Genomic DNA, 13118 nt, shown 5'->3' with positions numbered 1-13118 from the left:
GCTGTGTGTAATATGCTGTGAGAACACACGGCCACTGAATTTGCTGGTGTTGCGCCGAAAAGAGTCTCCTGCCGATCCCTGCAGCTGTGCTGTGACTTTAGTAGAGCACTGAAGTCATGCGTCATTCTGTAGTCCTCATATAGCTTCCGTGTCTAAGCGTTTTTTTTCCCTATGAGGAAAATGAATGGGCTTTTCAGAAACCCACCTCTATTACACTAATATATCTGGTAAATATATCTGTTCAGAACCCTGTACGTCTTATTCTGTGTACATTTCACACCTGAATATCACTGGATCCTCTGAATTACAAGATCAATTAAAAGTCGACTTCACTGGTGATTCTTGTGTCCAAAAACAGTGACTTTTTTGCTTGATTTAGGTGTTACTTCACTCATTTTGATTTGTTTAATTAGCATATATTTTGTCTTTGCCAATGTGTTGTGACGTGAACCTTAGATAACCAGCAAACAGTGCTGGATCCTGTGACTTAAGTACATAAGTAAAAAAAAAAAAAAAATCTAATTAAAGCCTACCAGATCACTTTGGCTCTGTTTTTGAGAATTAATATTAATATATATGTTGCAGGAATGGCCGTGCCAGCACACGTATACCATTAATTATATATTTTAATATTCTAACTCAGGAATACTACTGTTAAAGTGACAGTCTTAAGGTGGCGTAATTGCACAGAGCATATGAAAAAGTACTTTTAATGCTAGTTAAATCTAAATTGCTCTGTAATATATTTTCTTTCTGCTTTAAAAAAAAAAAAAGCTGCCGCTTTAACCTCAGATTATAGCCAACTATATTTCACACAAACAAAACAATGTGTCTGGTGTTTACGTGTGATCAGCAGAGAAGCAAAGTTTTTCCTACCATTAAATTAATAATAATCAGTACTTTTAAATGCCCATTAACCAGCAAATTAGACTGGAAGTTGTGAATAACACAGTATAAATGAATCAAAGCTTGTGACTCGGCATTCTACTCATCCTGGATTCAGTAATAATTTACTTTTCTTTCAAACAAACCCAGAACTAAAGTGCTTTCTAACCCACGTAAGTTAACTGGATATTTTACTTGAGAATTTTAACTGCACCTCCATACAATTTAAACATTGGACTGTTTTCTATTATTATTAATAAAAAAAAAAAAATAAAAAATAAAAAAAAACTTAGTAGCATCCAGTATCTATAGCTCTAAGAGGAAATTCTAACAGTGGTCTTAAAAAAAAAAACTATTGAAAGTGAGTGTTCTAGTAGTCTCAGGAAAACAGAAATACACAAAGACATCAATACAGTAAGAATAAGTCAGTTTTTCCTTTTATTGAGTAAAAATCCAACGTGAACACGTGCAGACTAAAACCAGTGTAACAAAGTCACCACGATTGAAGAAAAAAAGTCTGCATCCTGCTGTAAAAAAATATGGTCTATTCCTTGGGAAATCGTGTTCTTTGTCTGTAGAGGAAACACGTTCTGTAAATATAGCTATACCCGTGCAAAGTCTTGAAGTCTTTCCTGAAATAATTGTTTAAATTATTCACTTCCCCCCTCCCCAAACACTTCAACAAAATGATGCTTTTATAAATCAAAGCATTCTTTGCAACATGTCAGCATTTAATCTCTTTACACTGTAAATATGTATTTCAAGTCCTTCACTTTACATTTGAACTAAAAGATTTACCAAAAAACAAACAAAACAAAAAAACAAATAAAATGTAAAATGAGGGAGATTGTGGTCAGATCTGGCGTTAAACTCTGACCCGCTCGACGCACATAGCCAGACGAACTTGCATTCATTCACTCAGACAGCTTTGCTTGCGTTTCTCAGCGTCGATGGCGGCTGTGGCTCGAGTGGCTGCTGCTGTGGTGTTTGCTCTTGTGTGATCGCTCGTATGAGCGTGACCGTTCCCGGCGGTCCCTGTGGTGACCCCCGCTGCCACCACCTCGTTCGTGCCGATGCTTTTTGGAGCTCAGGTCAGACGAGGCGCGGTCCCGCTCCCTCTCTCTGTCCCGTTCCCTCTCGCGCTCCCCTCGCGGTTTGCTGCCAGAGCGCGAGCGCTTCCTCTTGTGGCTGTGGCGACTGTGGACCTTATCATCCGAGCGCTGCTTGGACTTCAGGTGCGGCAGGAGAGGGGAGGGGGGGCCGTGGTTGGTATGCCGCCTCGGTGACGGGCTGCGGCTGTGCGAGTGGCTACGGGAGCGGGAGCTGTAGGACCCTGAACGACTGCGCCGGTTGTTGTAACTAAAGAGGAATACAAACAAAAAGAAGATGAACTACCAGTTAAACAGCAGTATTTTTAAAAATCTATTTAAATGCGGCATACAGAGTTTAAGCAGAAAGCTAAAATGTTACATGCAGATCGGTAACAATAACTATTGTCTGGATGATATATTGTCCCAGAACTAACCGGGAATAATGTAATTTTAAATGCAATCGCACTCTTTTAAAGAGACATAAAACTTAGAGCTTTGGAAAAAATGAGACCACACTTAAAAAATTATACATTTCTTTGATTTTACAAAATTAAAAACCTCTTAAATATAAATCAAGAGGAAGATGGATGATCACAAGCCATCAAACCAAGCTAAACTTCTTGAATTTGAGTAAAGGCATAAAGTTATCCAAAAGCAGTGTGTAAGACTGGTGGAGGAGAACTTGCCAAGATGCATGAAAACTGATTAAAAACCAGGGCTAAATATTAATTTCTGAACTCTTTGAAAGCTCTACATCTTTTTTGTTATTTCAGCCATTTCTAATTTTCTGCAAATAAATGCTCTAAATGACTATTTTATTTGGAATTTGGGAGAAATGTTGTCCATAGTTTATAGAATAAAACAACAACCATTTTAAATTTACTCAAATATATACCTGTAAATAGCAACATTAGAGGAACTGTTTTAGGAACTGTAGTGGTCTTTAGTGGTAGCTGTATATTTTCCCAGAATAAAACATACAAAAATAATGCCAAAATTGAGGTCCTATCCACATTATGCACTAAACTGATAAGACAGGCCTAGTTAAGACAAGTGCTTACTGTCGTCTTGGAGAGCGTGACCTGGACCGTGATCGAGTTCTGGAACGAGATCGGCTCCCACTTCTACTGTTACGACCCAGTTTACTTTCTTTCCTTAGCCTGTGGAGAAGACAGAAGAAAAGCAGCTCAGGCTCAATTCCAACACATTTCCAGTGGCTTCCAAAACCAGCTATCTAAACAGATTCTCAGGTATTCTATGCCCAAACACACCTGATCCACCTTACAACAGACTTGCTAATCAGCCAATGAGCCCTTACCCATTATGAGGACTCTTAGAGCCCTGGGACCGATCCTCAGCTTCTTTCTTCACAGTCTTCACAATCTGAGGGTTTGGAGACTTCTCATCAGCCTTCACCATTGGAGAAGCTGCCAGTAGCAACAAACAAAAAAAAAAAAATCATGACACATGAAAATGAACTAAAACTATGAATCATATGATGTTATTGCTGAAGCTTAAAAACAAACAAAAACAAAAGTATTTACATTATACTTCAGTTAAATCAAAGATAGTGGGTCTTACATGGCTTGGATCCAGGAGAAAAGCCACCAAGCGTGGAAAGAGCTGGTGTGCAGTCAGGGTTCAGCCCCTTAGCTTTCAGCTTAGCTTCCTGCAGAGCCACCTTCCTCTTCTCAACCTCGCGTTCCAACTGATCATAGTTCGGCTAGAGGAAAAAAAAAACAGATGCCATTAATATGAGGAGAGACAAAAATATACATACACACATCACACAGTAAAAGAAAATCTGACATGCACATTTACATAAAAGTCAATGTATGCATGAAATAAAGTCCTACCTTTTTCCTTGTGTAGAGCTTCAAGGTGGTAATACAGATATCTTTGATCTCCTCCTCTGTGGCTCCAAAAAGTAGGTACCAGTGTGGCCGAGATGGAAGAGGAAACTGAAACATACGATGCACAGTGTGAGGGACACAATCTAACAGCTACAACTGCAGCCTAACAACACTCATCACAAGGACGATAATTCTTTAAAAATATGAAAAATAGGATCATACAGCACCAAATCTTTATTAACCTGCGACAAATTGCTCTGCTTTTCTTACTTAATAGCTTTGTCTCAAGGTATAGTAGCAAAGTTTACCTGACACTTACAGTACGTAACAACATTACTTAATAATGTCTAAACTAGTGTCAATAAGTAGTAGTGACATCACTTAACCACTTGAAATGTTCATTACTGCAGTATTGTAATGTAATTGATATACCATTACTTAAGTGTTACTATAAAGATTTATAATAATTTTACATAAACACTACATACATTTAATCCAAGAGGCCACATCATGTGTGTTTGTTCATCTGAGCTTTTTAACAGAATGTAGGAGTGCTGGGTTAGAGCTGGAGATATACCAACTCTTTTAAAAGTGCATTTTTTAGCTTCTACAGCTCTGTTCCAACCATTAAAATGCTGTAATTTAAATTAAATATTTTTTGCTGACGTGATTTTCTAGAACTAAATGCTAAAACACAGGATATGAAATTGGGTCATATGTTACATAAGGATTTTTAGCTTAAACTATTTAGTCATGTGGCCACAATTAAAAAAAAAGCTGCTCACTAAATTTATGAGTTTTGAACTTCTCAGTATTCAGAAATGGGAAGAGGTGATGACAGTTACACTGCGAGTAGTACCTGTAAAGCTCGGGCGGCGAGATATATACAGGCACAGGCGATGGTCTCCGCTTGAAACCGCACAAACACATTGGTGCGCAGACTGTCATTCATGTAGTTCCTGTAACACAAAAGGTGAAGCACAAAATTGCCACATCTCCCTAAGCTCCAACCACTGAAACCCACCCCTCCCTCAAACAAGAGACACCATCCTCCCCTCCCTTCCCCTTTTCATGATGCAGTGCAAATAGGAAACATTTATAAGGAGACTCATGTTTAGCTTTGTCCATTCCCTCTCTTTCCTTTCACTCTCTTTACTCCTGGAAGCCTCCACATTTGCCGTGTACAGAGATTACATGCAGAACAGATGGAGGGAGTGTTCACACTGGAATGGTTCATTGGAGTTCTGAACATGTACACAACAAACAAGCCTGCGTGGGTCATCAGGGAAATGAGGTCCAAAAATAAAAACTATTCTGACCTATTACAGCATCACATGCAAGAAAACTAAAGAAAGAGAAACACAGTCACTACTACAACGTGTTCATAACAAAACAGGTTGTATGTTCTGGAGTTGCATTGCTGCTGCAAGCATCTAATCTCGCCCGTTTTTGCCTGACCTGCAAGAAGCAAGAGACTGCGCCACCAAGCCAACGATAGATTGACTTTCCATTGCCGTAAGCAAATGGCATGGTCCTCTGTGAAGTGAAATGAGGTGGAGGGGGACTAGAGCAACACAGGGGTCTCCAGGCTTCACAGGACAAAGGACAGGAACACAGATGATGGCATGCAACTTGACACGCAGCATCAGGCATGCACTGTCTGCTGGGGAAACGAGAGCCAAAAGCAAGAGACTAAAAACTAAGAGAGCACCAGCAGCAGCAACCACCAGAGCATAGACTAACGTGTCCCAAAGCAGCGCAGGACTGAGTCAAAGTTAAGCTCGGACTACCAGACAGAAAAACATAGACAGACTGATTGACTGAATGGGTAGTCTTAGGCATGGAGTTCTAAAACTGCTAGAGATTGGTTACGAAGTGTTCTGAACAGACACAGGGACAGATGGGTGGTGGGAGTGTTGCACAATGATGCATTTATCATTGACAATCCAATAGATCAAAAAACAGGAAGCATAGTAACACTACACTGATGATGATTTACTTTAAAACATATACTTAATTAAAGCTGTTTGCTTAAATGTAGAAGCCTGATTTCCTACTCGTCATTTAGAATTGATCAACACAGAAAAGGGAATAGCCGAAAAAAAAATGGATCCTTGGAGGCAAAGCCTGAGCAGGATGGCGATCCCTGGAAGACAATTCTAGAAACCACATCAGTGTGAACACACAAGCACACATGACTATTTAAGGGGGACAATAAATAAATAGTAATAATAGAAAAAAAATGATATAAGAAAATACATACACTCTTAAAACAGCACTTTTACTGCAGAATATCTACTTGCTTAAGTGGTAAAGTGTGCTTAATATATAAAAAAATAAAAGAAAAAATAATCTGTGCTAGCATTTATTTCAAAACTTCAGAAGTTCAGACAAAAAATAAAATGTAACAAAATACAAATCCTTTTGGACAACCCCAAGAAAACAAGATGATGTTGCCAGATGGAAAGGCCCCCCTTCAGTGATTCTCGGGCAGAGAGCTCTCACTGGATTGGCCGTCTCGAAACGGGCAGCCAATGGGGGGAGATTCCTGGGGTCATGTGGTTGAAGGAGCAGAGTTCAGAGGTTCTTTATGACACTTACCATCATGGACTACCCTTTAATCAAAGAGTAGAGAGAAAGGACAAAGTTAAACTGAGATCTCCATTTTGTTTTATTTCATTCACGAAATTATAGACTCAAGCCATGAATAAAAAAAGAAATAAAGGGAAAAATAAAAGACAGACATGTCTGAGTGAAGAAAAACAAGTCCATCAAGTGTATAAAGGGGGAGGGGAGGAGTGGAGAAAAATTACAGTATCAAGGCTTATTTAGTGGGCTGGGAACACGAAGAGCGTCTAGACTCCTAATCGAGTAGGGTAAAGTACTCACCAGGCTGTCTGGACCAAAGTTTGATTCTTCTCACATTCGAGGACCTGCAGGTACATGACGATGATCTGAAACCAGACGACACGGAACGTTAAGCCACAGCAGGGTGCGGTTTGACCCCCACGGGGTTTATTTGTGCACAGGTGTGGTAACCACAGCTGCACTGGAGTCTGATCACTTTACGTCAATAGTTGCTTTTTAAAAGTAAATTTCACACAGAGATAAAGAGGGCGCAGCTGTGCTGCTGGGTCACTGGATCCTCTAGAGGAACAGGATTTTCAAGACTTGCACTGCTACTGCCTCTATAACTAGACTATTAAGTCTACTATCGAGTATCGAGTGACGTGTAAGGCAAAGAGACTTTAACTCACCTTGTGGGGATGTTTCACATGGACGCAGAAACCCAACTCCTTCAGCACACGCCGCTCGGCTTTGATCACCTGGTTTTTCGTGTTTATGTAGTTCTGATCAAGTATCAATGGACTTGAACTCCTGATTCATAAAGGAACGAAAATAAAAAGTTGTTTCCCCCAACCCAAACATTTATCAACCACAGACACAGTGCCTTTTTGCTTGTTTTTTTTTTTGTAAATAAAATAATTGCTTTTTTTGCCCTTCCAACCAACTAAAGGCAACAGGTCCATCTCTTGACTCCTGTAATTTCAGTAGAAATCTTTTAGTCCTGCCACAAGTGAGGAATAAACAGCCTTCTCCCACATCACAGCTTTTGCAAAAACGACACCTTTGCACAATGAATCATGACCACGAGTCAGACCAGACAAAAAACAATCCTGAGAGAAAACACTAATTATGCCGACCAACAACAACAACAGTGTCTAGTGATCTAGTGACTGTACCTACCTACTGTAACCTACTATAGCCAATGGAGCTACAAAACACTCAAAATATTTTACCTATTACCAATTTTCTAAAAAAAAAGATTCCAATACCAGACACTGTTCACATTGCCCTCTTTTAGGACAATAAAACCAAACTGCAAAACAAACACCAAATATACAAACAAAACACAAATCCAACGTTTAGTCACAATTCAATCAACACACAAATCTTACAAAATCTTAACTTATACATTTAGCGAATAACGAAACTAATGAGAATGTAACATGAATGACAGAACTCCTTAAAACAAAACTACAATAACTTTGCTCATAAAATAGAGTGGAGAAGAAATGTTCTCCGAAAAAATAAGGACAGTCAAAATAAATAGAAAATACTGCTACTTCTCTTGGCTCTATAAAAATTTAAATACAATGCACTATAGTAAGACCAAACAAAAACTAAAAAATATATATACACATATCTGCACAAAGCTTGATATCTATTTGAGAGCTTTCAAAATTCACTGTTAACATGACTAACTTCATGAACTCACAACAACATACAAGTAGACAACATACTCATTGTGCCAAAGATATTTGAGCATTACACTGTGTGGACAACTAACTATACAACTAATGTGAGTCCAAAGAGTGTGGGAACACAAATGATCACAAGCGAGGATGCAGGATGAAGTGTTTGGTATAAACAGCCCTGCTAACTTCCCTGTCTTAAATCGTACAACTAAAACTGGCTAATCTGAGGTGTGTGGTTTTTGTGAAAGCTGTGATATGAGGTGGGTTTGTCTATTTTTTGGCTTGTAAAATGATTTTATATAAATCACTCATCACCCGTGTTAGCAAAGACAGAAAAAAACTTAAACTGAGACACAGGAGTCACCCAGGCGCTTCGGGACCAGCGGCCAACCTGTCGTCCCCGATTTCCCAGTGACCGCTTTCAGACCACTGGCGTCTCCCAGGGGAGCGGGGGGAAGCGACACCTCGCTCACTGTTGCCATGTCGACTGCTTCATCTCTACGTACCATTCCACATCACCCAGGCTTTGGTAAATGTAGCTGGTCGCTGTTAGTTGGTTGCAAGGGAAAAAAGAATTCAAGTTAATACCTCAGTTCTTACTCAGTTGAACAAACCTATCACCCAACCCTACCCACTTATAATTTAAATTTATCCCTTTTTTTTTTAAACATTACTACGATATATAAAAATAGTTTTCAATACTGCTTGATTAATGTACTGAGTGTTCAGGATGCATTTATCTTGCTCAGGTAAGCAGATTACTACCTTGCTGTTACTATCAACTTATGACTGATGATGAAACTGAAAAGTCTTAAAATGGTTTAGAGTACATAAATCAAACAAAAAGGCACTGAAATCAAGACATTCTATAAAAAAAAAACAAAGGCACAGAGACTAGTCACAGTAAACATGTTTAAAATATACCTGATTCACTTATGTTAAGTGATGACGTTAAATGTTACACAATGAAACATATCTGTCAAGGTGGGAGGTTGTTGGTACAGGTAACAAACAGAAGAAACAGTCGAGAATGTGACAAAACAAAAGCACTAGACTGCTCACCTTTTGCCTCTGATCTGTCTCAAGTGATGAAAAACGTTGATGACATCTCTTATTCGACGTGGGGCTTCTTCAATCTTTGAGGCCAGATTAATACAGGCCATGGCAACAATCTGAGGAGGGAACAGAAACAGTGAGGTAATATAGGATGTAGCTAAAACCAAGAGAGGCAGTGAGGCCACAAAATGAGAGTGGGCAGAAGAACAAACTCTGAACTGTACAAATCTGCATAAATTGTGTTTTAAGTTTCTGTTAGTGCCCCAATTACGTGAGATTGAAACGCTGTTCATTTTATCTATAGTTTATCAGATAATAAAAATAATATTATCGTATCAACATATGTGACGTAATATTTGCCATATCAACCAGCTCTAACAGTGTGTGATTACTTACAGCAGAATATCCCTCTGACCGAATTTAAGACCTGTCATCATGATAAAATTTTGGCCATATCGTCCGTTCATAACTTAGTAAAGATATATAGAATCGTTACTATAACATTTCTATAAATAACTATAGCTGAATAATAGGGTCGTTTTTTTATTCAAATAAAAAAGTCATTGCAAATGAGAGCGCAGCACATGAATAATCAAAAATATACTTTTTAAAATATGTCTAGTCAGAATGCCTTTATAGGTTAATAGATCTGTCATTACTAGTTAGTGCACATCACTAAATGGAACATCCTACTAGTGATAACCAATAAGATGTCTAATGGACTAAGCTATTCTTTGGTATGCTTTTTTAAACTAAGCAATTTCTACGTCTCAGAATGAGTGAAGTATAAGTTAATTTAAGAAAAACTCAGGTTCAGGTGACTTTTTGTGCTTATTATCAAGTTCAATTACTTAAAAAAATTTAAATGTTAAGGCTGATCGAGATAATCATTGCTAAAAAAAAGCTAAGTAATCCAACAGTGACACAATGCTTATTAATATAATAAGAGGAAAATAAGGTTTATAACCTTATGATAATTTAACTTGTGTGTCATTTGTCTAGACTTTAGAACGTTATGCCACATACGAGTGAGTATTAGTAAGTGTGAATAAGTGTGTGCGCATGCGCGCTGGCTTTCCCCGCGCTGTCTAATATGGCTGCCGGTGGTGTTGCGTTGGTTTTACGCAGCCGGGCCTGAATAACTATCTAAACCCTCAGCCCCACAGCCGGCCGGCTGAGCTCCTTACCTCGAAACTGTGCTTCACAAACGACTTGGAGTAGAAAAACCGGTGGAATAGGACTTGCCCCGTCGCCATGGCAACCTGTAAAATGAATAAACCACATTTAGACAGAAATTCAAGCTTTAATCCGCACATTAAGACCGAACCCGGAGAGACCGCCATTTTGTTTTTGTCTAAAGGAGAGGCGCGCTAATGCTAAAGCTAGCGGCGGCGGCGGGTCTAGCCGGTTACTCCCGGTTCAGCCCTCGCTCGGCGGGTTTATTCCCCCCGTTATTTACCTGCGGCAGTCGCAGCAGGATCCCCGCGGCCTGGATGAGCTCGCAGCCCAGAATGCGGAGGTCGGTCTCGGTGTGGAGGTCCAGGCCGTCCAGCATGGAGGGGGTCGGGGTGAGCTTCTCCTCCGGGATCAGGGAATTATCGATGGTCAGAAACACCTCCGAGTAAACCCGGTCCCCGATCAGGATCCCCGCGTCGCCGCCGGGCAGCGGGTTAGGGGTGGCGGTGGTCGCCGGAGTCGCAGCCATCGTGGCCTCCATCAGCGCGAGTTCAGCAGATCCAGAGACAGAAGAACAGACCGAGCGGACCCACCGACCGGCACTGACGTAGATCAGATCAGCAGCCGCGCAGCGCAGCAGCACGAGAAGGAGGAGGGGAGAGTGTACACATCCGCGCGATATAGGGCCGGCTCATATTTACACACTAGTCCCTCACTTAAAATTTGCTTTATTTCAGTAATCAGGTCAAAATGTGAAACTCATATGTTATATACGCGATTTAGGAAAACCCAGAAGTCAGAATCTCAGAAAATTTCCATATTATATACAGGGTTCATACAGCTTTTAACCCATAATTTCCCATTACTTTTTCATGACTTTTCCATGCCTTTAAGGCAACTGTTCATGACCATGGGATTTTTAAAAACATCAGTGCAGAAATGAACGATAAAAACAAAAATCAATTAAAACTATAGTAAAAATTGATTATAGTAGGTATAGTAGTATATATGAGTCAGATAATATGTTGAAACCCAATATTTAATAATAAAATGTGTGTCAGATCCTGAAAGCTCCAATGTGTAGGGCTAAATTACTGAACCAACTCTGATCTAATGTATTTGTTCGCTCAAAAGAGATTTTCTTTATCGATAAAATGAAACAAAAGATTTGTAGACACAACTTCCATGACTTTTCCAAAATTTTCTGGTTATTGTTATTTTTCCAAAACTTATCCAGGCCTGTAAATTGCTATTTTCAAATTTCATGACTTTTCCAGGTTTTTAATTACCGTAGGAACCCCGTATATAAGAGTGGGGCCTGTATATAAGAGGCAGTGTGGCCAGTGTATCAAGTCCTGCTGGAAAATTAAATCTGCATCTTCATAAAAGTTCTAAGCAGAGAAAAGAAAATGCTGAAAAAACACTACACTGACTTTGGACACAGCAGACCAACACCCGCAAATAACATGTCTCTCCAAACCATCATTGACCATCAGTAAATTTTGCATTTCATTTGGAAATAAAGGGAGCAGAATCTGGAGGAAGAGTGGAGAGACACAAGTTTCCACAATCAGAGGAATGGTTTGGTTCATAATATAAAAAATGTGATTTTTTTAATATAAATTCACAACAGGCACAACAATTTACCATAAAACACCAAGGCAAAGACTACATAGCTTTAAATTAATTAGTTTTATAGAAATTCTATCCCTAAAAAAATGTTAAGCTGAGCGATGTTGCCATGTGGGTCAGCCAGACCTCTTCCTGTACTCCAGTACTCACCGCTCTTTGGATTTATCTGTAACTTCTCTAAAGAAAAGACCTTTAATAGTTACAGAGGTCTCTGTGTTTCTGTATCGTTTTTAGTTATTATGATGAAAGTGTGAATGTGCTGTGTGTAAGTGTATAAATGCTACAGTAGAGAGTGCAGTAACACAATTTGTTTAAAGCTCAGTTTATTTCCATTGCTTGTCAATCAAAAAAAGTCTATCTTTTTAAAACAATATATATTTTGTTTACAATATACATTTTCTAACAACAGTATATTTGTAAGGACATGCATTTGTAAGATGAGCAGCAGAGCTGAGTATGTGGACTGCACCCCTAAAAATTTGCCAAACAGCTTATTCTGCAGTTGCTATTGACTCTTGTCTTGAGCTTCTGGTACCACCAGGGCATCACCGATCAGGTGCCTGTTTACAGTGGTAAGTAGGTGTCTGCTCCATTCATCAGCATAATGCCATGTTTGGCTAATATGGATAGGGCCTGTATGATTGGGCAACTTCAACCTGGTGTTCCCCAAAACCAAGTTGTATCATTATTTGGAGTGAGAATAATAATAGCAGTATCTCCAAACTGATGGCCAAGTTCCATATAATTGGGGATATCAGAGACAGGCCGTGAAGTGGGCGTCCCAACAAAATGACACCCAACAGATCATCCAACAGCGAACGAGTCAATGACAGAATAAACTGTTTGAAAATGGCATAGACGATTTCGCTAATTTTTCATGGGTGCAGCCCACATACTCAGCTCTGCTTCTTATCCTACAAATGCATGTTCCTTACAAATTTAAAAGAGAAATTAACAGGCTTTGGATTTATTGCCAAGAACATTGTTACAGTTGTTTAATCATTTCTTAATTTTTGATGAAGCCAAAATATCATACATGAAACATGAAAAACAGGCTTTTCTAATTAAATCATGTGTATTAAGATATAAACGAGTGAAAGGGATAAACTCTGTGTTTTTATTGTGTTTATTTGTATTATTGGACCCGTTTCTGATATTTCGCGATT

The 13118-nt window shown here is 39.2% G+C and overlaps 1 protein-coding gene across 3 annotated transcripts; it reads right to left on the bottom strand.

Moving 5' to 3' along the window:
- Positions 1 to 1295: 1295 nt before the first annotated feature.
- On the bottom strand, positions 1296 to 10963 carry ccnl1a (cyclin L1a). Of its 3 annotated transcripts, XM_007232092.4 has the most exons (11): positions 10604 to 10963; positions 10332 to 10406; positions 9151 to 9260; positions 7087 to 7207; positions 6719 to 6783; positions 4689 to 4788; positions 3833 to 3937; positions 3558 to 3699; positions 3295 to 3403; positions 3038 to 3136; positions 1296 to 2244 (listed from the first exon to the last, which is right to left on the bottom strand). In XM_007232092.4, exons 1-11 carry the CDS (start codon positions 10859 to 10861, stop codon positions 1827 to 1829), a joined length of 1602 nt encoding a protein of 533 aa, XP_007232154.2. In that variant the 5' UTR covers positions 10862 to 10963; the 3' UTR covers positions 1296 to 1826. The 3 variants fall into 3 exon arrangements, with proteins under 3 accessions (XP_007232154.2, XP_049339250.1, XP_007232155.1); XM_049483293.1 differs by lacking the exons at positions 1296 to 2244; positions 3038 to 3136; positions 3295 to 3403; positions 3558 to 3699; positions 3833 to 3937 and adding an exon at positions 6431 to 6444 and having other exon boundaries at positions 10604 to 10947; XM_007232093.4 differs by lacking the exons at positions 1296 to 2244; positions 3038 to 3136; positions 3295 to 3403; ... (1 more) ...; positions 3833 to 3937; positions 4689 to 4788 and adding an exon at positions 5077 to 6444 and having other exon boundaries at positions 10604 to 10946.
- Positions 10964 to 13118: the final 2155 nt, after the last annotated feature.

This window comes from Astyanax mexicanus, chromosome 9 (genome assembly GCF_023375975.1).
Source record: "Astyanax mexicanus isolate ESR-SI-001 chromosome 9, AstMex3_surface, whole genome shotgun sequence".
In the NCBI taxonomy this organism is placed as follows: Eukaryota; Metazoa; Chordata; class Actinopteri; order Characiformes; family Acestrorhamphidae; genus Astyanax; species Astyanax mexicanus.
Note: the sequence above shows the minus strand (reverse complement) of the source record. Positions and strands in the feature narration are given on the sequence as shown.